The sequence below is a fragment of the Salvelinus namaycush genome, chromosome 10, assembly GCF_016432855.1.
Source record: "Salvelinus namaycush isolate Seneca chromosome 10, SaNama_1.0, whole genome shotgun sequence".
NCBI lineage: Eukaryota > Metazoa > Chordata > Actinopteri > Salmoniformes > Salmonidae > Salvelinus > Salvelinus namaycush.
Window position 1 is genome coordinate 28,814,095 of NC_052316.1, and position 25,627 is coordinate 28,839,721.

The 25,627-nt window shown below is 42.6% G+C and overlaps 1 protein-coding gene across 4 annotated transcripts in view; it reads right to left on the minus strand.

Annotated features, from left to right (window-relative positions):
* Window positions 1–291: 291 nt before the first annotated feature.
* LOC120054939 (UDP-N-acetylhexosamine pyrophosphorylase-like) overlaps window positions 292–25,627 on the minus strand; it is a 36,689-nt gene continuing 11,353 nt past the window's right edge. For 3 of the 4 annotated variants that reach the window (XM_039002703.1, XM_039002701.1, XM_039002702.1), the window contains 9 exons: window positions 22,984–23,188; window positions 18,475–18,650; window positions 18,185–18,357; window positions 11,941–12,134; window positions 3,408–3,548; window positions 2,682–2,870; window positions 2,445–2,486; window positions 1,255–1,321; window positions 292–1,059 (listed from right to left, as the gene is read on the minus strand). In XM_039002703.1, coding sequence (XP_038858631.1) covers window positions 967–1,059; window positions 1,255–1,321; window positions 2,445–2,486; window positions 2,682–2,870; window positions 3,408–3,548; window positions 11,941–12,134; window positions 18,185–18,357; window positions 18,475–18,650; window positions 22,984–23,188 — 1,280 coding nt within the window. In that variant the 3' untranslated portion in view covers window positions 292–966. The remainder of the gene's footprint in view (window positions 1,060–1,254; window positions 1,322–2,444; window positions 2,487–2,681; window positions 2,871–3,407; window positions 3,549–11,940; window positions 12,135–18,184; window positions 18,358–18,474; window positions 18,651–22,983; window positions 23,189–25,627) is intronic. The other variant, XM_039002704.1, reaches the window with a different exon arrangement.

Here is a 25,627-nt window from a genome sequence, read left to right on the forward strand (position 1 = left end):
GTGAGAGACAGAGACAGACAGAGGGAGAGAGACGGTTAGCAGGCACAGAGTAGATTTCCTGAGTGGCTGCAGCAGTAAGTGTAGCATGCTCACTATGGCCCATCTTAAAACACAAACCATGTGCTGCTTCCTGGAAACTCTGATTCAACACACCAGGACTTCTAATGCAAAAGACACAACAATCACACACAGAGACTGACAAATCTACACACAGGGTGCGCAGACACACAGGTGCACACACACACACACACCACGCTAACCTTAGATTTAATCAAAGAAGACTTATACCTCTTCAAATTGGATATTTCTTTAATAAAGAAAATGGAAAACAATTCTTATGTCAACAGCGTCATTTGGAAGCCAATCAGGCAGAAGACTAGCAGTAGTGTGCTATGCAACCCAGTTATCATCAAAAAACTCTTTCCATGAACAAACATTACATGTTAATAATAAATCAATCATTTATATTAGGTTCATCTGACTACAATTGCTGTACCCATCTCTATTTGTATCTGTATGTACAAATCACTTGGTAAAATGCATAGGTGGTAATTTCCATCTACAAGACAGATAAAAATATTGGACTTAAGCAAAATAAATAGCTTGATCTTCAAACTGCTTCATCCAGCCCCGCAAGGCTTCTGTCCTTCATCCTGTGCTGCGGCCACATGCTCCTCAGAAAAAACAAAAATTTGGAAAACATTTCAACTGGGGGTTGGATCTCCTGAGTTATAGTACAGGTTTCCCACTTAAAATTCCAATTAAGAAGCTCGTTTTTGGATGTCGGAAATGCATTGTGTTTCAATTATTTAGGAAAGCAAATGAACGCAGCATTATTGCACGGAAACAAACGTCACAGTTTCTTCCAGTTGTAGGGAGGAGGAGAGGGAGTGGGGGAAGGAGTGGAATAGGTCTTTGGCTCATCTCTGATTTTTGCTCACTCGCTCTCTCTCCATTTTCCATCCCTCACAAGCCATTCTTCACCAGTTCGTGGGCTCCACTTTCATCGATGACCAGGGTAGGGCGGAACTCTCGCCCACTCACCAGCTCCTCCAAACCCTGCAACACAACAGGAAGTGACATCAGGCTATTATATCATCAACACTGGTAAAACTGAATTAAGTAACTATAACAAAGAATCACTTTTTAATATTTATTTATATTTGAACTGAATTAACTAACTATAACAGGAATCACTTTTTAATATTTATTTATATTTGAACAGGTCCCTACTGTTAAGTCCCTCCCCCTTACCTCTCCTCCATAGGACACCAGTGGGGAGATCTCACATTTGATTGGCAGGTCTGTTCCATCCTTCAGACTGGGTGGAAAAGAAGAGGAGGAAAGGTTGAGTCCTTTTCTCTTGTGTATGGAGTAAGAAAAGAGAAGAGGCAGCTGGATGTTTGATTCTCTCCTCCAGCTGTTCTTAGATGATTTGATGTTTGGAGCAAAGCATTAAAGCGTTCACATCCGAGAGACTCCTAGACCTTTTTCCTGGACCCAGATGAACCCTATTCATGGGCTAAAAAGCACTTTCAGAGATTCCATTTAGTCCAGGAGTAGGCTTCATCTAGGTCCAGGAAGACTAAGTAGGTAGTTTGAAGTGGAAGTGAATGAAGTCTATATTGATTGGGAAAGAGCATATATCATACAGAAAGAGCCATTACACCTTATTGCAATTTAATGACACCACTAAGTAGCATTTATTAACATTTATGAATGTAATAAATATTTTTTAAAATGCTGTTGAATACACTACTTTCATTTAAATCATAATCTTTGAACAATGATTTAAATGTATTTAGTGTTGCCGTCACAATCACAGGTAACTGGCCAACATCCGATCTGAAATGGCCACTCAAAATCAATTGCAAAGCATGCCCAGTGCCCATTACCCAGCATGCTCCACATTCCGTGGGTTAGTAGCTACTGTCCCCGTTAGCACTAGGCCCTGCACCAATATCTTATGCATCCTTCCTTCCTTCCATCCCTCCCTCCTTCCTTGAGATAATCACTGCTCTAGTATGGTTTGATTGGTGAAACCAACAGGATGATAAACTGGCCTACACTTACCTAATCACATGCAGACCATTGATTGGCTAAATAAAGAAAGTAAGGCAGGATGCATATGAAGACTATTGGACAGGAACCAAGTCAGTGGGCAGGTCAGGTACCCTGTGACCTCCCTATGACTTTTGACCTGGGCCCTAGCACAGCTAAACCCCAGGCTGCATCTCAACATCCTAGTCCCTTCCTCTCCTTCCCTTCACCCACACTGATAAACTGATCAGGTGAAAGTAGGACAGGAGACAGAGGAAGCCAGTATACAGAATTGAGACACAGCCCAGGTGTGTGTGTGACAGTGGGTTACAGTGAGCAACTGTGTGAAAGCCAAAGCCCCGTCACCATGCAGTAACTCAGTCAGTAGCACAGAGAATAGTTACTTCTGGTTGACATCAGCTGTGCCACATCCTGCAGGTCCATCTCTGGAAACATTAAAACATTACACAGGACACACAGGGTTAAGGGGAACCGTGAGAGGGATGCTGTGAGAAAAAGTGGGATTGTGGAAAAGGTGTGACAGGGAGACTATATGGTGATGAACGTGACAACAGGTGGAGAGATAAATAGAATGTATACTCACTGTGAGTGTGTTTGGTGTGTGTGTGTTTGTCTCTCACCTGGGTATAGCAGGCACACGTGTCCCGTTCTCATCTATAAAGTGTCCTGCAGCATTGAGGACCCAGCGGTGATGCAGGGACATGAGGGCGTGTTTCACCGTGGTGGGCGTGTCTTTACCATCCTGGCTGTCGGCGTTCTTCAGGGCAGAGAACTCGTCTTCACGAAGAACCTCATACACCACAAAGGCCCTGAGACACACAAAACAGTGTGAAAATGCATCTTTAGTGCTACCGTTTCCAAGGTAACCCACCCCCTGAACAACAAAACATATTTATCATCTTTATCAAAACAACCTGAGAATGGCAGAGTTCTAAAATAGAGCCACATAGAATTGCGTCATTGCAATGAGGAATCCTTTGACTCCATGTAAAGTTCTAAAAGCAGCAACATGACACAGAGGTGATGTCATGAATCAACCGCTGAGAGAGAGAGACTGGAGCAGCTCGTAAAACCTATATCTTACAGGCCCCAGCAGCAGGAGGAGGAGGGCTGGGCTGGCTCTGGGGCAGTGGCTATGGAGCTGGGGTTTGGGCTAGGTGTCTGAGGTCCTGGAACCTGCCAAGGAGATGGGGGATGGAAGCTGGGGCTCCAGAGATCTGGGTGTCAGGACCTGGGTCTTACTAACGGATGCCTGGCTATGTCTCCCCCTTTCCTCTCCGCAGGTTAAGGGGAAATGCAGCCAGCTCCACACATGCTAAAGCCAGCTGGAAAATCACTGCACTTACTTGGCAAACTGGAATATGTCAAAGACAAATTTTTCCATTTTAATCCCGTTGGGTTTGTCGGGTTTGATTAGCCGTCCCTGCGTGTCCACATACGAGATTTTCTTCTGGGCCACGTGATGCTGCAGCTGAGGCTCGAACGTCCTGAGAGAGAGTTTCAAGTTTCAATGTCACATGCACAAGTAATGGCTTTTTTTGCGAGCTCTAACTCCAACAGTGCAGTAATTAATAACAATGTAATACAAAAAATAACAAGGTAGAACAAAAACACATGAGATATAAAAGTACAAGCGCACACACACACACATATATTAAAGGTCAGTTCCTGTACCATATTTACAATGTGCAGGGATACTGGATTGATAAAAGGTAGATTATAGTGCCTTCAGAAAGTATTCATACCCCTTGACTTATTCCACATTTTGTCATGTTAAAGCCTGAATATGAAATGGATTACATTTTTACCCATCTACACACCCCATAACGACAGTGAAAACAGGTTTTTTGAAATTTTGGCAAATTTATTGAGAATGAAATACAGAAATATCAAATTTACATAAGTATTCACACCCCTGAGTCAATACATGTTAGAATCACCTTTGGCAGCGATTACAGCCGTTAGACTTTCTGGGTAAGTCACTAATAGCTTTGGATACCTGGATTGTACAATATTTAGCCATTCTTTTCAAAATTCTTAAAGCTCTTTCAAATTGGTTGTTGATCATTAATACACAACCATTTAAGTCTTGCCATAGATTTTAAAGACGATTTAAGTCAAAACTGTAGGTTGGCCACTCAGGAACATTCACGGTCTTCTTGGTAAGCAACTCCATTGTAGATTTGGCCTTGTGTTTTAGGTTATTGTCCTGTTGAAAGGTGAATTTATCTCCCAGTGTCTGGTGGAGAGCAGAATAATCCAGGTTTTCCTCTAGAATTTTGCCTGTGCTTAGCTCCACGCCATTTATTTGTTATCCTGAAAAACTCCCCAGTCCTTAATGATTACAAGCATACCCATAACATGCTTGAAAATATGGAGAGTGGTATTGTGTTGTATTGGATTTGCACAAAACATAACACTTCATATTAAGGACAAAAATGTAATTGCTTTACCCCTGTTTTTTGCAGTATTACTTTAGTGCCGTGATGCATGTTTTGGAATATTTTTATTCTGTATAGGCTCCCTTCTATTCACTCTGTCAAGTAGGTTAGTATTGCGGAGTAACTACAATGTTGTTGATCCATCCTTAGTTCTCTCATCACAGCCATTCAACTCTGTTTTAAAAGTCACCATTGGCCTCATTGTGAAATCCCTGAGCAGTTTCCTTCCTCTCCTGCAACTTAGTTAGGAAGGACACCTGTATCTTTGTAGTGACTGGGTGTATTGATACACCATCCCAAGTGTAATTAATAACTTCACCATGCTCAAAAGGGATATTGAATGTTTGGTTATTTTTCTTTTTTTACCCATCTACCAATAAGTGCCCTTAATTGCAAGGCATTGGAAAATCTCCCTGGTCTTTGTGGTTGAATCTGTGTTGAAATTCTCTGCTCGACTGAGGGACCTTACAGATAATTGTATGTGCGAGGTAGTCAATAAAAAAAATCATGTTAAACACTGTTATTGCACACAGAGAGAGGCCATGCAACTTGTGACTTGTTAAGCAAACTTTTACTCCTGAACTTATTTTGGCTTGCCATAACAAAAGGGGTTGAATACTTATTGATTCAAGACAATTCAGCTTTCATTCTTAATTCATTTGTAAAAAAAAATTGAAAAACATAATTACACTGACATTATGGAGTATTGTTTGCAGACCAGTGACAAACTCATCTCAAATTAATCCATTGGAAATTCAGAATATGGAAAAAGTCAAGGGGTGTGAATACTTTCTGAAGGCGCTGTATGTATAGGGGTAAGGTGACTAGGCATCAGGATATATGATAAACAGAGTAGCAGCAGCGTATATGATGATTGTATGGGTGTGCGTGTGTAGAGTCAAATCAAACTTTGTCACATTGGCCGAATACAACAAGTGTAGACTTTACCGTGAAATGCTTACTTACAAGCCCTTAACCAACAGTGCAGTTCAAGAAGAAGAAAATATTTACCAAGTAGACTAAAATAAAAATTCATAATAAAAAGTAACACAATAAGAATAACAATTCTATATACAGGGGTCACCGGTACCGAGTCAGTGTGCGGAGGTACAGGCTAGTTGAGGTAATTGGTACATGTAGTTGGGAACGAAGTGACTATGCATAGGTAACAAACAAACAGCGAGTAGCAGCAGTGTACAAGAGGGGGGGTGTCAATGTAAATTGTCCGGTGGCGATTTTATGAATTTTTCAGCAGTCTTATGGCTTGGGGGTGGAAGCTGTTGAGGAGCCTTTTGGTCCTAGATGTGACGCTCCAGTAGCAGAGAAAAACAGTTTATGATTTGGGTGACTGGAGTCTGACGATTTTATGGGCTTTCCTCTGACACCGACTATTATATAGGTCCTGGATGGCAGGAAGCTTGGCCCCAGTGATGTACTGGGCCGTTCACACTACCTTCTGTAGCACCTTACGGTCAGATGCCGAGCAGTTGCCATACCAGGCGGTGATGCAACCGGTCAGGATACTCTCGATGGTGCAGCTGTATAACTTTTTGAGGATCTGGGGACCCATGCCAAATCTTTTCAGTCTCCTGAGGGGGAAAAGGTTTTGTCGTGCCCTCTTCACAACTGTCTTGGTGTGTTTGGACCATGATAGATCATTGGTGATGTGGACACCAAGGAACTTGAAAATCTGGACCCGCTCCACTACAGCCCCGTCGATGTTAATCGGGGCCTGTTCGGCCCGCCTTTTCCTGTAGTCCACAATCAGCTCCTTAGTCTTGCACACGTTGAGGGAGAGGTTGTTGTCCTGGCACCACACTGTCAGTTCTCTGACCTCCTCCCTATAGGCCGTCTCATCGTTGTCGCTGATCAGGCCTACCACTGTTGTGTCGTCAGCAAACTTAATGATGGTGTTGGAGTCGTGTTTGGCCACGCAGTCGTGGGTGAACAGGGAATACAAGAGGGGACTAAGTACACCCGAGGCGCCCGAGTGTTAAGGATCAGCATGGCAGACGTGTTGTTGCCGTCAGGAAGTCCAGGATTCAGTTGCAGAGGGAGGTGAATAAATGTACGTGCATATTATGTGCGTGAGTGAGTGTCAGTGTGCATAAGTGTGTAGGGCCTTGTGCGTGTGCATAGAGACAGTGCAAAAATAAGAATAAAATACATGGGTCAACTCAGATTGTCCATGGAGCCATTTTGTTAGCTATTTAGCAGTCTTATGGCATAGGCATAGAAGCTGTTCAGGAGCCTGTTTGTATCAGACTTGATGCACCAGTACCGCTTGCTGTGTGGAAGCAGAGAGAACAGTCTATGGCTTGGGTGGCTGGAGTCTAACAATTGTCCGGGACTTCCTTTCACACCGCCTGGGCTGCCGAGTGGCACAGCGGTCTAAGACACTGCATCTCAGTGCTTGAGGCGTCACTAGAGACTCCCTGGTTTGAATCCAGGCTGTATCACAACCGGCTGTGATTGGGAGTCCCATAGGGCGGCGCACAATTGGCCAAGCGTCGCCTGAGTTTGCCTAGTTAAACAAAGGTTAAATGTAAAAAATAAATAGATCTCGGATGGCAAGGAGCTGAATCCCACTAATGTACTGGGCTGTCTGAACCACCCTCTGTAGCACCATGCGATCGGGGGCAGTGCCATTGCACTACCCTCGATCGCAGCAGGTAGCCTAGTGGTTAGAGCGTTGGACTAGTAACCGAAAGGTTGCAAGATCGAAATCCCGGAGCTGACAAGGTAGAAATCTGTCGTTCTTCACCTGAACAAGGCAGTTAACCCTCTGTTCCTAGGCCGTCATTGAAAATAATAATTTGTTCTTAATTGACTTGCCTAGTTAAATAAAGGTAAAATAAAAAAAAATATATTAAAATTGCTATACCAAGCAGTAATGCAGCCAGTCAAGATGCTCTCAATGGTACAGCTGTAGAACTTTGAGGATTTGAGACCAAACAACCTGGTGAGGGGGAAGAGATGTGGTAGCATCTTCTTGCCGACTTTGTGTGTGTGTGTGTGTGTGTACCATTAAGTTCTTTGTGATTTGGACACAGATATTGAAGCTCTCAACCTGCTCCACTGCAGCCTCGTTGATGTGAATGGGGGCGTACTCACAACTCCCCCCACCCCCTTTCCTGTAGTCCACGATCAGCTCCTTGGTCTTACTGATGTTGAGAGGTTGTTGTTCCGGCCCCACACTGCCAGGTCATCATCGCCGGTGATCAGGCCTACCAGAGTCGTGTTGTCTGCAAACTTGATGGTGTTGGAGTTGTGCGCGGCCATGCAGTCGTGGGTGAAAAGGGAGGAGGGGACTAAGCACACATCCTTGTGGGGCCCCCAGTCCCAGGGTCCTAAGCTTGGTGACTAGCTTGGAGGGACAATGGTGTTGAACACTGAGCTGTAGTCAATGAACAGCATTCTCACATAGGTATTCCCCTTATCTAGGTGGTTGAGGGCAGTGTGGAGTGCAATTGAGATTGCGCCGCTTATGGCTCTGCTGGGGTGGCACGCAAATGGGAGTGGGTCTAGGTGTCTGGGATGTTGGAGTTGATGTGTGCCATTAACCAGCCTCTCAAAGCAGTTCATGATTACAGATGTGAGTGCTACAGGGTGGTAGTCATTGTGGCATGAACCCTTAGAGTTCTTGGGAACAGGAATGATGGTGGTCATCTTAAAACATGTGGGGATTACAGACTGAGGTAAAAAATTACTGTGAATATGCCGGCCAGCTGTTCTGCTCATGCTCTGAGAACGCACCCTAGAATACCATCGGGCCTTGCAGGTGTTGACCTGAATAAAGACTTTACTCACGTCGGCCTCAGAGAGCGAGATCACCCAATTTTCTGAGTCGGTGGCGGCCCTGACACGCAGCATGATGTTATTATCAAAGCGTGTATTAAATGCATTGTGCTCGTTCGGTAGAGCGGCATCACGCTGGGTCTTCCTTTGTAATCCGTAATGGACTGTAGCCCCTGACACATGGCGGAGCCTGTGTAATATGACTTCACCTTATTCCTATATTGCCCTTTTGCTCGTTTGATGAGTCTGAGAAGGTCATAGCGGGAGTTCTTATACTTGTTCCTGTCCTCAGCCATAGTCTCAGGGATGTCTGCGATATCCGTGTATGCGGTAGCTCCATCCTTTAGTTTAGCGCCAACCTCCATGTTAATCCAGGGCTTTTGATTGGGGAAGCAGAAAACCTTCACTGTGGGGACAACGTTGCTGATGCATTTCCTAATGAAGCCGATGACGGAGGTGGTTAGCTCTTGAACGGGTGAACAATGGGTCAACACTTCCACCACGCTCGGGTCAGCACTCCAGTTGTTGTTGATGAAGAGGCCAACCCCCACTTCCTCAATTTTCATGACTCAACTGTCCTGTCCGCACGGTGAATGGAGAATCCATCTTGTCCGAGAACCATGTTTCAGAAAAGCAGAGAAAATTGCAGTTGAGAGTCCCGTTGGTAGCAAATCCACAATCGGAGATCATCCATCTCATTATCAATTGGCCAGTAGAATGGAGGGAAGAGGTAGCTGGTTCTCCCTTGACCTTAATCTCGCCAGGAACCCCTCCCACTCCTGCCTCTAAAGTCAGCTGATCCTTGTCGGAATTACAGAAAGAGCCCAGGCCAGATGAATAGAAGTCAGAATTGAGGTAAGTAACTGTCGATCTGATGTTCAAAAGTTATTGTCGGTTGTAAGAAATTATAGCAGATACATTCCCTGCAAATAAAGTAAAAATAAACAAAATATTCACAAAATAGCAAAGTTGGATCGAGCTTGCAAAACCATGGCCATCCAGTACAGGGGAGGAGAGAGAGAAAGCGGGTAAGAGAAAGATGGGGATGCAGAGAGCGAGAGAGAGCGAGAACAACAAAGACCCCACAGAGAGTACACAGTGGCTGACCACTGTGACTGACCCAAAATTAAGAAAATCCTTGACTGTACAGACTCGGTGAGCATAGCCTTGCTAATGAGAGAGGCAGACCTGGCTCTCAAGAGAAGACAGGAGGTGCCCACTGTCCACAAAATGAGGTGGAAACTGATCTGCACTTGCTAATCTCCTGCCAAATGTATGACCATATTACAGACCCATATATTTTACAGACCCACAAAGAATTTGAAAACAAATCCAACATTGATAAACTCCCATATCCAGGGCATACAATTAACACCTGCCAAATGCGGGTAGATTTAGGTATTGGCAGGTAAGAATGTCTATATCCCCAGCCACGTTGGCGGTTGGTCAAGTTGCAGGGCTCTACAGTACGAGCATAACATTGAATAAAAATAGTAAAAAGTCAAGTATGAGCACATGTGTGATTTAGGGTTAGAAAAATGCTGCAGTAGCTGTTTTCAAAGTATTTCTGCTGTTTTGTTTCATAGCTGCTAAATTGCAAAAAGAAATAGAAATCCTAGACTGAACAAAAACATAAATGCAAAAGTGTTAGTCCCATGTTTCATGAGCTGAAATAAAACATCCCAGAAATGTTCCATACGCACAAAAAAAAACATCTCTCTCAACTTGTGCACAATTGTGTTTACTTCCTGTTAGTGAGCATTTCTCCTTTGCCAAGATATGCCACCTGTCAGATGGATGGATTATCAAGAAGCTGATTAAAAAGCATGATCATTCCACAGGTGCAGCTTGTGCTGGGGACAGTAAAAGGCCATCGTCGATTGTTTGGTCGATAGGCTGTTGGTCAACCGAGATTTCTTTAGTTGAGCAGTAGCAAAAAAATTAAATACAAATATCGTGGTGTACAAGACACCTGTCTGATTCACATCTGTTTGAGTGGACTAATCCATTGTGGAGGCCCTGGGGATGGTACAGTTCATCACTCTAAGACATGTGCTACTGAAATTGTATATGGTTATATTACATAAGAACAATGGTAAAACAAACGCGCTTTCTCCCGTGTTGGATAGTGATAGCTGTCCGCGGTTCTGAAACACATCAGTGCATTGTTGAATTGGCGCCTTTTCCTAGACAATGTTGCTATGTGCATAATAGCAAAGTTAACCAGTACATTGGTGTTGAGAACAATGCAGCGGAGGCAGAAGCAGAATGTGGAGAAGAGAAAACTGCCATTGCCTTTTCTACGAAAAGTGAGGAGAGAGGAAATCACAACTTAATTAGGTCTATAATCAATAGCCTAACTGTTAAATGTGCGTGGCTTTATGAATCAATATCTACAGAAATAAGACAGATCCTGCTTCTGTTGCCTGTTTGAGTGTTTGTTTAATAGCCTACTCATTCCATGAGCATCAAGCCTCACAACAACATGTCAAGTAAACATTTTCACAAATCCGGCTGTTTTTAATCTTTTCTTTGCTGTAATGAAGGCTTTACACTTTTTGTCCCTCAGAACAGCCTCCCTAGTATTATTTATGTAGTGTTGTTTACACTGCTCCAAATTGTCAGAAAAAAATATTATTATAATAATGCTCCTTTTTCTTGATCTCCTTATTGTTATTACTATTATTACGGCACAATCAAATCAATTGCTGTCGGACTCCCTCTAATCATTTGTGTGTCTTAATTATTTAATCAAACAGTGTGCTTAAAGCATCAGGCAAGCTCAGTGAATATGGTTGATTTGATTAAAACACATCAAATGTGTCAATATATGTAAAAAAAAATATGTTTTAAAATTTCGACCAATTAATTGGTCAAAAGAACAGACGACTCCTGGTCAACTAAGATTTTTTTGTTGTCAAGGACAGCCCTACTTTTGTTTAATGATTATTTCACTTGCTTTGGCAATGTAAACATATGTTTCCCATGTCAAATCAAGCCCATTTGAATTGAACTGAAAGGGGGGATGCAGAGAGAGAGCGAGGTGGATGCAGAGAGAGAGCGAGGTGGATGCAGAGAGAGAGCGAGGTGGATGCAGAGAGAGAGCGAGGTGGATGCAGAGAGAGAGCGAGGTGGATGCAGAGAGAGAGCGAGGTGGATGCAGAGAGAGAGCGAGGTGGATGCAGAGAGAGAGCGAGGTGGATGCAGAGAGAGAGCGAGGTGGATGCAGAGAGAGAGCGAGGTGGATGCAGAGAGAGAGTGAGATCAGGAATTTTGAAACACACACTTGGTTTTAACTGTTAAAAGTGAAGAGGAAAAAAGAAAAGAAAAAAAAAGTCCAAACTAAACTTCAGCTTTGGCTCCTTTCATTTACTTCACCTTAGATTCTGGGTATTCATTAAAGTCACTGCGATGTTTCCAGGGATATATCAGCTGACAGACACTGCTCATTAGAAACCAGCTATGTCCAAGGCCACTACTAAGCTCTCAGGTTATGAGGCTTCCACTAGGCAGGTACTGACCTCAAATACCTGCTTAATGAGGGATACACATTCACCATGTAATTACTCACTTACTGTATGGAGGTGTGTGTGGCTGTGTGTGTGTGTTTGCATAAATGTTTGTGTGTGTTGAGACTCACTGGACGATGTCCCTGAGGAAGGCTAGGGTGAAGAAGTGATTGGCAACGTTTCCTGCATTGAACATCAGCCGTCCGTCTGCGCTGCGCTTCTCAGCCGTAGCCAAGGTGATCTCGCTGTATTCTACCACCTGGTAACGTCCGTCGACCTTACAGACCACGCCCACCGCCTCCGTTGGATTGGTCTTCTCCACAACCTGGAAGTGATGCCACAGGAAGGGATTTTACCTGGGTCAAAACATCTCAGAAATGTAGATATGGATGGGATTCTTAAAAATAGCATTTGACTCTACATTTTGGTCTGAATCAGAAATCCAGCCCTCAGCCCATCTGGTTGGTAGTCAAAATGACAGAGCTGGGCTTGATGAGGGGGTTAGTCTTGGGGCAAGAATCCACATCAACTGTAATGTTTGTCAGTTAATGATACGAGGGTGGGTCCCTGCATTCCTCTGATCCTAGCAGAACCTCCACACCACAGCTCTTAATCTGACACACAACAGGAATGGGTTTACTACAGCTCTCAACTTGGAGTTAAATACACTATATATATACACACAAAAGTATGTGGACATCAATGCTCCCTCTAAACTGTGTGGTGCACGGGGCGAGACTGCCGTGCAGAAATACCGTATCCGCCCACGGAGAAGCACGAGATTAGAAAGTTGAGTGAAGTTCAGAGTTTTTCCTGTTAGTTAACACTATCAACATTTCCCTTTACTGTGGCAATTGTGATAGAATCAATGCAATATTAGCCACTTTCAAAGCAACATACGAACACAAAACCAACTATCCAAGACTTATTAGTATGCAAAACAAACTACACAAGACTTAGTTGTCGGCAGAACACATCAGAGTAGGTTTCTATTGCATTGACACGCATGCCTCAGCCCGTACTCCACACAGACCGGTGCGGCATAACCAATAAGAGCTGCAGTAGGTTTATATGCAAATAGACCATTGCCATATATGGATCTGTGCCATTTACTTTGAACTGGACTGTGTTTACAGCATGAGCGGTCTTGAGTAGATGCGCTTGTTTTAAGATCAAAGCGAGAGCTGCATGAAACAACCATGTGTGCACATTCTGTTAATATCCTTTGCTAGTTAGTGAGTCGTCAGCAATAGGGGAGTGATTTCTTCCTACAAGAGCACAAAACATGTACATTTCTAGAAATCTTTGAAAAGCAAGTCAGGTAAAAAAAAATGTTAGTCTTAAAGGGATAATTTTTTATAGCCACTAGGCAGAGGGTAGCATAGTTTGTCTGATTCTCTGTAATAATAGTATGGGAATAATAATGCATTTAACTTTGTAAAGTGTTTTCTTGAATCAAACAACACAGAACATTTTCAGTCACCTCCTTGACTGAAGGACAAGGGGATACACAGGTTAATGTCAAGCCCTGCATGTTTTTTTCCAAAAGTCTCATGTAATGTAGGCCTACACAAACACCACACTTTGGCCGCAATTGTAAGCTGAACTACAAAACAGCCATTTCCATGTTAAAATGTTATGAGATGCATTTTCTCCCTTGTTTTTTATGGTAGGCCACTCTGGTAGGCTTATATTATGATTAAATAGCCACAGTAGCCTACATTGCCAATGTTAAAACTGAAACTTAAAGCAGGTACAGCCTCAGTGTTCACAGTAAACGCACGCCGGAAGTTGCACCGAATTTTCACAACTTTCAAGTTTGCGCTCAGCGAACCTGAAATTTGCTCAGTACCCCAAAAAAAATTAGAGGAACATAAGTGTACACCCCTTCAAATTAGTGGATTAGGCTATTTCAGCCACAGCCGTTGCTGACAGGTGTATAAAATCGAGAAAACAGCCATGCAATCTCCATAGAAAAACAAGGCAGTAGAATGGCCTTAATGAAGAGCTCAATGTATTTCAAAGTGTCAGTCATAGAACACCACCTTTTCAACAACTCAGTTCGACAAATTTCTGCCCTGCTAAATCTGCCCCGGTCAACTCTAAGTGCTGTTATTGTGAAGAGGAAACTTCTAGGAGCAGTTCTCGGCTCAGCCGCGAAGTGGTAGGCCACACAAGCGCACAGAATAGGACTGCCGAGTGCTGAAGCGTGTAAAAATAGTCTGTCCTCGATTGCAACACTCACTATCGAGTTCCAAACTGCCTCCGGAAGCAACGTCGGCGCAAGAACTGTTCGTTGGGAGCTTCATGAAATCGGTTTCCATGGCCGAGGAGCCGCACAAAAGCCTAAGATCACCATGTGCAATGCCAAGCATCGGATGGAGAGGTGTGAAGCTCGCCGCCATTGGACTATGGAGCGGTGGAAACGCGATCACTGGAGTGATGAATCAAGCTTCACCACCTGGCAGTCTGACGAACAAATCTGGGTTTGGCGGATACCAGGAGAACGCTACCTACCCCAATGTATAGTGCCAACTGTAAAGTTTGGCGGAGAAGGAATAATGGTCGGGGGCTGTTTTTCATGGTTCGGGCTAGGCCTCTTAGTCCCAGTGAGGGAAATCTTAACGCAACGGCATACCATGACATTCTAGACGATTCTGTGCTTTGTGGCAACAGTTTGGGGAAGGTCCTTTACTGTTTCAGCATGACAATGACCCCACGCACAAAGCGAGGTCAATACAGAAATGGTTTGTTGACATCGGTGTGGAAGACCTTGACTGGCCTGCACAGAGCCCTGACCTCAACCCTATCAAACACATTTGGGATTAATTGGAATGCCGACTGCGAGCCAGGCCTAATCGCCCAACATCAGTACTCCACTTCACTAATGCTCGTGGCTGAATGGAAGCCAGTCCCCACAGCAAATGTTCCAACATCTAGCGGAAAGCCTTCCCAGAAGAGTGGAGGCGGTTATAGCAGCAAAGGGGGGACCAAATCCATATGAAATGCTCACAACTTTGGAATGAGATGTTTGATGAGCAGTTGTCCACATACCTTTGGCCATGTAGTGCATTACATTTATTTTTAGGGACAATCTCATGGTCTATCAAGTGACTGAGAAGAACCCAAGCCAATAATGCAGAACTAAAGCCTAAAATGTCAACTGAACAATCTGCTGAAGGTCTTGCAGAGCATTGGTGTGTGTGTGTTAACTGCTAACTGTTTGTTCCAACAGGAGCAGGCCTGTCAGTAATAACTAACTAAAGGAGATAGGAAGGAGTTTAGGGGGAATACAGATGGTGAGGGAGGACTGTCCACTAATGTAAGAAAGCACACTAATGAAGTGTAATAGCAGCTTCTAGTGTCAAACTGGGACCAGCCAGCTACAATATTGCTGAGTGTTTGTGCGCGTGTTCCTGTCCTGAGACAGTGATGAGAGGATGTTATACGTCACAAAGCTGCCATCAGGAGGAAATGGATGATAGAACAGCTAGGGCCCCATCTCTGCTCGTAATTCCCACGAATCACCCAAGTCTGAGTCTTACTACTTCTATTCTCTTCACATTACTCATGAACTGGCCTCACAGTGTGTGTGTGCTTGCGCACGCATGGTGGGGATGCTGTACTGCTGAATTTGAGCCAGATCTCCCCAACATTAAGGTCAAATAAATAAAAAACTATAAAATGAAAAATTGTTTAATAGTTGCACTGCCACGCTAGTTAAACAAGTCGTAAAAACTGTCGCTTTCCTGAGAAAAAAACCCCAGTTAAGTTTCGTATTTAACCACTGTTCCCTGTAAAGTTTTCTTCCCTATCAAAAATAGTACGCTGTGCCCAAACTCATTGTCTAGAAAAAACAGATCATATATCAGAGACGAGTTCAACAAGGCTTCTGTTTGCGGCGAACACGTTGCCAGAGTAACAATTTCCAAAATGTTACGGTGAAACATCAAATACCTACTTTTTGTAAGGATTACTGTAGCAACAATATTCAAACTGGGAATGACTTAAGTATTCCTACTAAATTCATTCTACTAAATGATTGAGGGGTTGGGTTAAATGCGGAAGACACATTTCAGTTGAATGCATTCAGTTGTGCTGGCAACTGACTAGCTTTTCCCATTCACTTCACCTAAAAATAGTAGAAAGTTTACAGTACATGGCCACTATTATTTTTAGAGGTAGTTTAGATCCGAAATAGACACCTGCGTTCGCTGCACACTAGCTTCTCAGACTGTTAGCCAATGTTCGCAGCTAACACAAAACAAATGGAATATGTTAACGAACGTTCGTGAACTAGTTCCTTTGTTGAACGCACCTAAGAGGCTTGTGATACTATAGGCTGAGTGGGCCAAGCTTTGTCTGTGTTGGAGGACTATGTGGTTCCCTCACTGTCCATAATGAGGTAGTAAAACCAGGCCACTCACTTCATATAGTTGCAGCAGTTATTTACACTGAACAAAAATATAAAACACAACATGTAAAGTGTTGGTCCCATGCTCCATGAGCTGAAATAGAAATCTCAGAAATGTTCCATACACACAAAAAGCTTATCTGAAATTGTATACAAATTGTTTTACATCCCTGTTTGTGAGCATTTCTGCTTTGCCAAGATAATCCATCCACCTGAAAGGTATGGCATATCAAGAAGCTCATTAAAAAGCATGATCATTATACAGGTGCACCTTGTGCTTGGGACAGTACAAGGCCATTTTATAACGTGTAGTTTTGTCACCCAACACAATGCCACATACTTCTAAAGTTGAGAGTGTGTAATTGGCATGCTGACTGCAGGAATGTTCACCAGAGCTGTTACCAGAGAATTTAATGTCAATTTCTCTACCATAAGCTGCCTCCAATGTCACTTTAGAGAATTTGGCAGTACGTCCAACAGGCCTCAAAACTGCAGACCACGTGTAACCACGCCAGCCCGGGACCTCCACATCCTGCTTCTTCACCTGCGGGATCATCTGCGGGGGGGTGGGGTGGTGAAGAGGAGTATTTCTGTCTGTAATAAAGCCCATTTGTGGGGGAAAACAAATTCTGATTGGCTGGGCTTGGCTCCCCAGTGGGTGGGCCTGGCTGTCAAGTGGGTGGGCCTATGCCCTTCAGGGCCACACATGGCTGCACACCTGCCCAGTCATTTGAAATCCCTAGACTTGGGCCTAATGAATTTATTTAAATTGACTGGTATCCTTATATGAACTGTAACTCAGTAACATTTTTTAATTGTTGCGCTTATATTTTTGTTCAGTATAGATTTTATTTTATGTGTCCTATATAATCTCAGCCATCAAACTTGAGATAAATACTTGAAGTAGCAATGAATGCGCATCCCTGGATGTGTTTTAAATTGAATAGTCTATCATATAGTTCCTTACATTGTCTGGCTAAAAACTCATCGCTCTGCTACTGAACTCCTGAATGATAGCAGACTACACCTCCACCTAGTGGTGAATTAGAAGTGCAGGTCTTTATAGAGGAAGTCGTGCCAGGGCAGTTTTCACTGTTTCAATAAGGGGATTCGGTTAAACTGGCCCAGGTTGCACTGGGCTATGGTCCATCATGTGACCATGCAAAAGACTGAGGGAGGCGCATCCCGCTCAAATGGTACAGTAATCTGAGCTGCTCTGTAATATTGTCAACAAGGTAGCATGATGCATCGTACAGAAACATTCAACATTTATTTTCCATAAAATATACGTTTGAATTTCTAACTAGTTTTCATTGGGAAGGCAGGCAAAGCGTTTTAATCACAAGCAATCACTTTTGCATGTGAAAGCACAGAATCCTACTCATCACTCCACGTGCTTAACCTAAGTCCCTTTTGTTTGAGTCTACTTCACCATCGGCCAGAGGGGCGCCCGGCTCACACCCAGGAGGCAGCCCGTTTCCAAAACAAATGCAATTAGTTTTTACTCGTTGCAAACTCCGCCTACCCGGGCCAGTTTAATAGGATCCCCTCAATCACACTCTCTTACCGAAACACAGTCAAAACACACCTTCACTGAACACATAGAACCAAGACTACTTCCTGGTCTGGTATTGTATAACAGGAGATGAACAACCAGGAGATCAAGGATTTGTCTAAATTAATTTTAATTTCTTCCTTCTTATTCAAAAGTGACCAACCATATTGCTTTCAGTTCAAAGCCTTTGTGAACATTGGCTTAGAGGGAGCGGGGAACAGGAGAGGAAACCAATTTAGGATAGAGAGAAAAGGAAGGAAGTCATTTAAGAGTATTGGATCACATTTGGTTAATCACCTTTGGCCCCCAGTTGAGAGAGAGACACAGAAGAGGGCAGAGAGAGACAGCTAGAGAGAGAAAGAAAGAACAAAAACTTCCAGTGAGAAAGAGACGGAGGGCTACTAACCTTAGCCCCACAGTCTCCTCCTTTCTGGACACAGAAGCCAACAAAGGCAGGGTCTGCTACTTTAACCAGGATGTTGTCCACACAGTAGACATGGATGAACTTGACCCCCCTCCGATCCATGTCCTCCACGATCCCCTGGGTACCCAGAGCTCTGTAAAGACCACCGTTACCATCTGAAACACACACACACACACACACACACACACACACACACACACACACACACGAGACCCCTGTTATCATCTAAAATACACAGACATACACGCACCGACACACGTTAGGTTATGTACCTGGGGCCATGGCCAGCTTGTTTTTGCTCTCCAGGATGATCTTGCCATTGTAGTCCATGGCAGGCAGCATGCCCTGCTGGAAGAAAATCACGTTGTCTTTGCACAACCCAAAGTAGCTGTGGCGCGAAAAAAACGTTTTAGTTGACTCCATGGTCCGGCCGCTCGTCATGATGTACCTAGGGGGAAATCAGGAGGCACAATTCAGTTCATGATTCATTCATTCACTGGTCATTATGCACAGGGAGAATTGGGTGATACATTGGGTTTGATTCAAGACTAATACAACTCTCAAGACAGTGCTTCAATTGTTTTTTTTATCAAAAGTTTGACTTTTCACTGTATCAGTGACTCATAAGAAGTCCCATAAAATAACTTTGGCAGAAAGTTATTCATAATCCACATTGCCAGATTAGGCTAACATTTTCATCCAGATGAATTTTAACATCTGAATGCTCTGATCTGACTAAAGCTAAAAAGACATGGTGGCAATGTGGTTAACTTTAGCTAGCTAAGATTAAGGGGAGGCCTCCAGATTTTAGCTAGCTAACGTTAGCATTGCTAGCTATTTTGTACAAACGTTGCTAGCTAATGACATAATTGCCATTTGTCTAAAAGTAAATTTGACATGATGGGAAAGCGTATTCTTACTAAATGTCTCTACTTCACTAATGTCATCGTATTCCCAAGCCCCTATAGTGTAATTTAGACCGAACAGTCCTTAGTCCCCGAGCATCAACATGGCAACGACGTGACCGAGTGATGGAGGTGCAACCCATTAATTCATTTTATTTCTATTAACATTAACTGAAATGTCCGTTTATTTTCTGTTTTTAAATAACCAATTAAGCGCAGACAGCGTGCTAATTAACTACAATGACCAGAATCCATTGCGCCCTACAGCTGCCTGCTCTCATTGGTTCTTGGGGCAAACCTGTGGGGCAGTTCGACAGACATGGAGAGGAAGAGCGATAGAGAGACACGAGGTGGATAGAGAGCGGTTGCTTAGGCATCTCTACCTGACAACTTGATTGAATATTTTATTTAAGTAAAGTAAATAAGATGGTTATAGCCTAATAAGTGACAGTAATGAGCAGTCACTCACCATCAATTGTTTTATTCCGTGTTAAGCATTGAACCCACAATGCATTTATTATTGTTTTTTTCTTCTTCTAAAACTCAACCAAAACCGAACCCAAAAAGCACTAATCCCTCAGCACTAATGAACAACAGTTGATGTTCATCCTCCTCAGTGAGTTTCATTTAAAAAACAGTTAGTTAAAGTTATCCTTTTTCGATAAAACTATACTAAATATAAATCACGTCACCAAATGACTTATTAAAACAAACTATTTTGCAATGAAGATCGACAGCTAGCTTCCGTCCTCCTCTGGGTAAATTGAATTCAATACAAAACCTAGGAGGCTCATTGTTCTCACCCCCATTCCATAGACTTACACAGTAATTATGACAACTTCCAGAGGATGTCCTCCAACCTATCAGAGCTCTTGCAGCATGAACTGACATGTTGTCCAACCAATCAAAGGATCAGAGAATAAATCTAGTACTGAAAGCATAAGCTGCAGCTAGCTAGCACTACAGTGCATAAAATGTGGTGAGTAGTTGACTCAGAGAGCGAAAGACAATAGTTGAACAGTTTTGAAAAAATATTTATTCCAAAATGGAGAAGCAAGAGATTTTTGATTTTTTTTAAACTTTCAATTTCACTTATTTAGCTAGCAAATGCAGCTAGCTAGTTTAGCCTACTCAAAAAGATGGATGCCATGTTAGCAAGCTGGCTATGACTATCCAACACAACACTGGAACTTAAGATAAGGTAAGATTTTGGTTTTAATAATTTAGTGCCACCGGGGCCCACCGGTATAAACTGCTTAATGACCAAAAACTTACCTTGACACTAACGTTATTGCATGATTTTAGCGGGTTTACTAACGCGTTAGTTCTATTAGCTATGATGACTATAACATTACTTTAGCTAATATGGTGACAATGATGTAGGCTGTGTGTAACGGTTATGATATGGTTTGCCTTGGAAAGGTTTTTCACCTGGTCACATACAGCTGATGTATTGTGCATTGAAGTACACAAACGAAGGGAAAAGGTGAGAGGAGGAGAGCGCGAGAAGGAATACAATGTGGCTGCTATGATAGTGAACTGTGTTTAAGCATGATCAGGTATGTATTCATTCTGCCAATTCTGTTGAAAAAAAGTTTTTTAAAACGGAAGCAAACGGAATAAAACGTGGATAAACATAGCTGAATTTGTCCAATAGAAACTCTCATTTGCAACTGTTGGACTAATGATTACACCCTATATCAACTAGATGCAGGCAAGAGCGTGCAAACCGGTATTGCATGTGCCACTGTCTCACCTCAAACATTTCTCGAACTGTGTGCACATACGTTGGTAACTTTCATTCATAGGCTAGGTTGTAGAAACGTCATGATCGGCATAAGGAAAATTAGAGTATCATGTAGTAGCCTAATCTTATCAATGTTACATTGAACTGGGTGAATGGAATATGAATGACAGTCATTCAATATGCTGTAATAGAAATAATGCCATGCTGATGAGAAAAGAGAGAAAAAAAGGCCTCATCTTAAACGACCCTGATCACCCATGACTAGACAAAACCAGAAGTACTTCCTTATGACTGGAATGAATGTCACCTGGCATCTCATGGTGAGCTCTTAGTCCTGACCCCTGACCTTAATTACAGACAGAGCCCAGCCCAACCCTGGACGCCAGCAAGACGTCGCCTTCCGTCAACCCACTCCTGAATCGTCTTAATGACTTCCTTCATCTACTCCACAGGGAATTATAATCCTGCTCCTTTCCGGGATCAAACCACTTCCTTGATAGATACAGGTGAGCGCCTTCAGAAAGTATTCATACCCCTTATCTTTTTCCACATTTTGTTGTTACAGCCTGAATTTAAAATTGATTCAATTTAGATTTTCAGTCACTGGCCTACACACACACACAATACCCCATAATGTCAAAGTGGAATTATGGTCTTCGAAATGTTTACAAATTAATAAAAAAATGTAAAGATGGAACGTCTTGAGTCAATAGGTATTCAACCCCTTTGTTATGGCAAGCCTAAATAAGTTCAGGAGAAGAAAAAAAAGTGCTTAACAAGTCACATAATAAATTGCATTGACTCACTGTTTGCAATAAGTGTTTAACATGATTTTTGAATGACTGCCTCATCTCTGTACCTCACACATACAGTCGAGCAGTGAATTTCAAACACAAATTCAACCACAAAGACCAGGGAGGTTTTCCAATGCCTTGCAATTAAGGGCACCTATTGGTAGATGGGTAAAAAAAGAAAAATAACCAAACATTCAATATCCCTTTGAGCATGGTGAAGTTATTAATTACACTTGGGATGGTGTATCAATACACCCAGTCACTACAAAGATACAGGTGTTCTTCTTAACTCAGTTGCAGGAGAGGAAGGAAACCGCTCAGGGATTTCACAATGAGGCCAATGGTGACTTTTAAACAGTTACAGAGTTGAATGGCTGTGATAAGAGAGAACTGAGGATGGATCAACAACATTGTAGTTACTCTGCAATACTAACCTAATTGACAGAGTGAAATGAGGAAAGCCTGTACAGAATAAAATTATTCCAAAACAGGCATCCTGTTTGCAGCAAACCACTAAATACTGCAAAAAAGTTTTGGGGGGAGCTAAACACAGGCAAAATCCTCACTAAATACCTGGTCCAGTCTGCTTTCCACCAAATTCACCTTTAAGCAGGACAATAACCTAAAGCCAAATCTACACTGGAGTTGCTTACCACTGGAATTGGCCAACTTACAGTTTTGACTTAAATCTGCTTAAAAATCTATGGCAAGACCTGAGAATGGTTGTCTAGCAATGATCCACCACCAATTTGACAGAGCTTGAAGAATTTTGAAAATAATAAATGAGCAAATGTTGCACAATCCAGGTGTGGAAAGCTCTTAGAGACTTACACAGAAAGACTCAGAGCTGTAATCACTGCCGAAGGGAATTCTAACATGTATCGAATCAGGGGGTTGAATACTTAGCTAATCAAGATAAATGAGTAATTTACAAATATTAGAAATTTCCGTCCACTTTGACAGAGTATTTTGTGTACACAGTTGACAAAAAAATTACAATTAAATCAATTTAATCCCACTGTGTAACAACAAAATGTGGAAAAAGACAAGGGGTGTGAATACTTTCTGAAGGCTCCTTATCTAGGTCTAGTAAATAATCAGACCGATGAAACTGGAGAACAGAGGGGGAACATAAAAAAAACGTATTTTTGATACAATAACAACATTGTATGGCTTGTTTGTGATTTCACAAATGGGGCTAAAACAAAAATGAGCTCCTCAGGAATGGATTGAGAAACAGTGCTTTGTGGTCAGTTTGCTGGGGTGCTGTATGTTCTATACAGTATATCCCCCATAGTGTATCATTATGCCCTTATCTGCCAGTCCCACTCTCACCAGGGGATGCAGCACTTGGCTCCATGTCTCTGTTCTGCCAGCTGTTGCAGCCTCAGTATCCTCTCTGCCTGGATCTGGAACAGGGTCTTGTGGGAGGGCAGGCCCACGTCGTACATGCCTTTAGGGTAGGACACCCCCAGCCTGGTCCCCTGGCCGCCCGCTAGCAGGAGAACAGCCACCCTGCTCTGGGAGATACACCGCAGACCTGGGAGCGGGGAGAGACAATAGAACAACAGTTAATGTACAAAACTATAATTTATTTTACAAAATGTAAAGATAATAATAAATTCAAATTTCACAGAATCTCAAAGCGTTTCAAAGGACAATTTTTTTTTTTGAAAAACCACATGAGATGGACAGTTATTACAAAGTTCATGGCTTGAATGTTGATCTGAGAGAGGTGGTCAAGCTGGAAGAGAAAGTCCAGAGGCAGGCAGGAAGCGCTGTCTCAAAGGTCTCCCACCGTCTGTCTTTTCCATAGTAGAACTCAGTCAGTTTAAGTTTGAGCTAAGCCACTGTAGTCCATGTACCTTGTAGTAGGTACAGTTGAAGTCGGAAGTTTACATACACCTTAGCCAAATACATTTAAACTCAGTTTTTCACAATTCCTGACATTTAATCCTAGTAAAAATTCCATTTTAGGTCAGTTAGGATCACCACTTTATTTTAAGAATGTGAAATGTCAGAATAATAGTAGAGAGAATGATTTATTTCAGCTATTATTTCTTTCATCACATTCCCAGTGGGTCAGAAGTTTACATACACTCAATTAGTATTTGGTAGCATTGCCTTTAAATTGTTTAACTTGGGTCAAACGTTCTGGGTAGCCTTCCACAAGCTTCCCACAATAAGTTGGGTGAATTTTGGCCCATTCCTCCTGACAGAGCTGGTGTAACTGAGTCAGGTTTGTAGGCCTCCTTGCTCACACACACTTTTTCAGTTCTGCCCACAAATTTTCTATAGGATTGAGGTCAGGGCTTTGTGATGACCACTCTAATACCATGACTTTGTTGTCCTTTAGCCATTTTGCCACAATTTTGGAAGTATGCTTGGGGTCATTGTCCATTTGGAAGACCCATTTGCGACCAAGCTTTAACTTCCTGACTGATGTCTTGAGATGTTTCTTCAATATGTCCACATAATTTTCCATCCTCATGATGCCATCTATTTTGTGAAGTGCACCAGTCCCTCCTGCACCAAAGCACCCCAACAACATGATGCTGCTACCGCTGTTCTTCACGGTTGGGATGGTGTACTTCAGCTTGCAAGCCTCCCCCTTTTTCCTCCAAACATAACGATGGTCATTATGGCCAAACAGTTCTATTTTTGTTTCATCAGACCAGAGGACATTTCTCCAAAAAGTATGATCTTTGTCCCCATGTGCAGTTGCAAACCGTAGTCTGGCTTTTGGAGCAGTGGCTTCTTCCTTGCTGAGCGGCCTTTCAGGTTATGTTGATATAGGACTCGTTTTACTGTGGATATAGATACTTTGTACCTGTTTCCGACCAGCATCTTCACAAGGTCCTTTGCTGTTGTTCTGAGATTGATTTGCACTTTTCGCACCAATGTACATTCATCTCTAGGAGAAAACTCGTCTCCTTCCTGAGCGGTATGACAGCTGCGTGGTCCCATGGTGTTTATACTTGCGTACTATTGTTTGTACAGATGAACGTGGTACCTACAGGCATTTGGAAATTGCTCCCAAGGTTAAACCAGACTTGTGGAGGTCTACAATTTTTTTCTGCGGTCTTGGCTGATTTCATTTGATTTTCCCATGATGTCAAGCAAAGAGTCACTGAGTTTGAAGATAGGCCTTGAAATACATCCACAGGTACACCTATTAGAAGCTTCTAAAGCCATGACATCATTTTCTGGAATTTTCCAAGCTGTTTAAAAGGCACAGTCAACTTAGTGCATGTAAACTTCTGACCCACTGGAATTGTGATAGTGAATTATAAGTGAAATAATCCGTCTGTAAACAATTGTTGGAAAAATTGCACAAAGTAGATGTCCTAACCGACTTGCCAAAAACTAGTTTGTTAACAAGAAATTTCTGGAGTCGTTGAAAAACTAGTTTTAATGACTCCAACCTAAGTGTATGTAAACTTCTGACTTCAACTGTAGCTAGCTAGCTACTCCTTCACGACAAACAAAATTAAGCACCCACTTGGATGATGCTACGGCAGTTACACGGTGCCAGAAACCACTACACATTTCAATAATAATTCAAGAGCAGCCTTGTAATTATGCCCTCCCCACGATCCACATCACAGCACACCTCTACCACAGAACAATGAGACAGATATTTCACTGGATATATAAATATGCAGCATCCGCTTGACATTTCCACTCACTAGCAAATATGGTAGTGAGATGAAGCCCACTGGCGGGCAGTGGTTAGAAGATGGAATGAGATGGATTTTGGCCTACATTGAGCAAATTTTCTCATCGATGAAAATTTGATGTCAGAGTTTTCTGTTCCCAAAACTAGAATCTGTAATGAACAGAGTGGACTAAGTTTTATAGACTTTAGCCTTTACCAAATAATTAAAAAAATTGCATTGTTTACAAGGAGTGCAAAGTCTAATTGAGTTATTTCACACGCGCAATACACAGAGTAAATATTCCCTAACGTAAATATGCA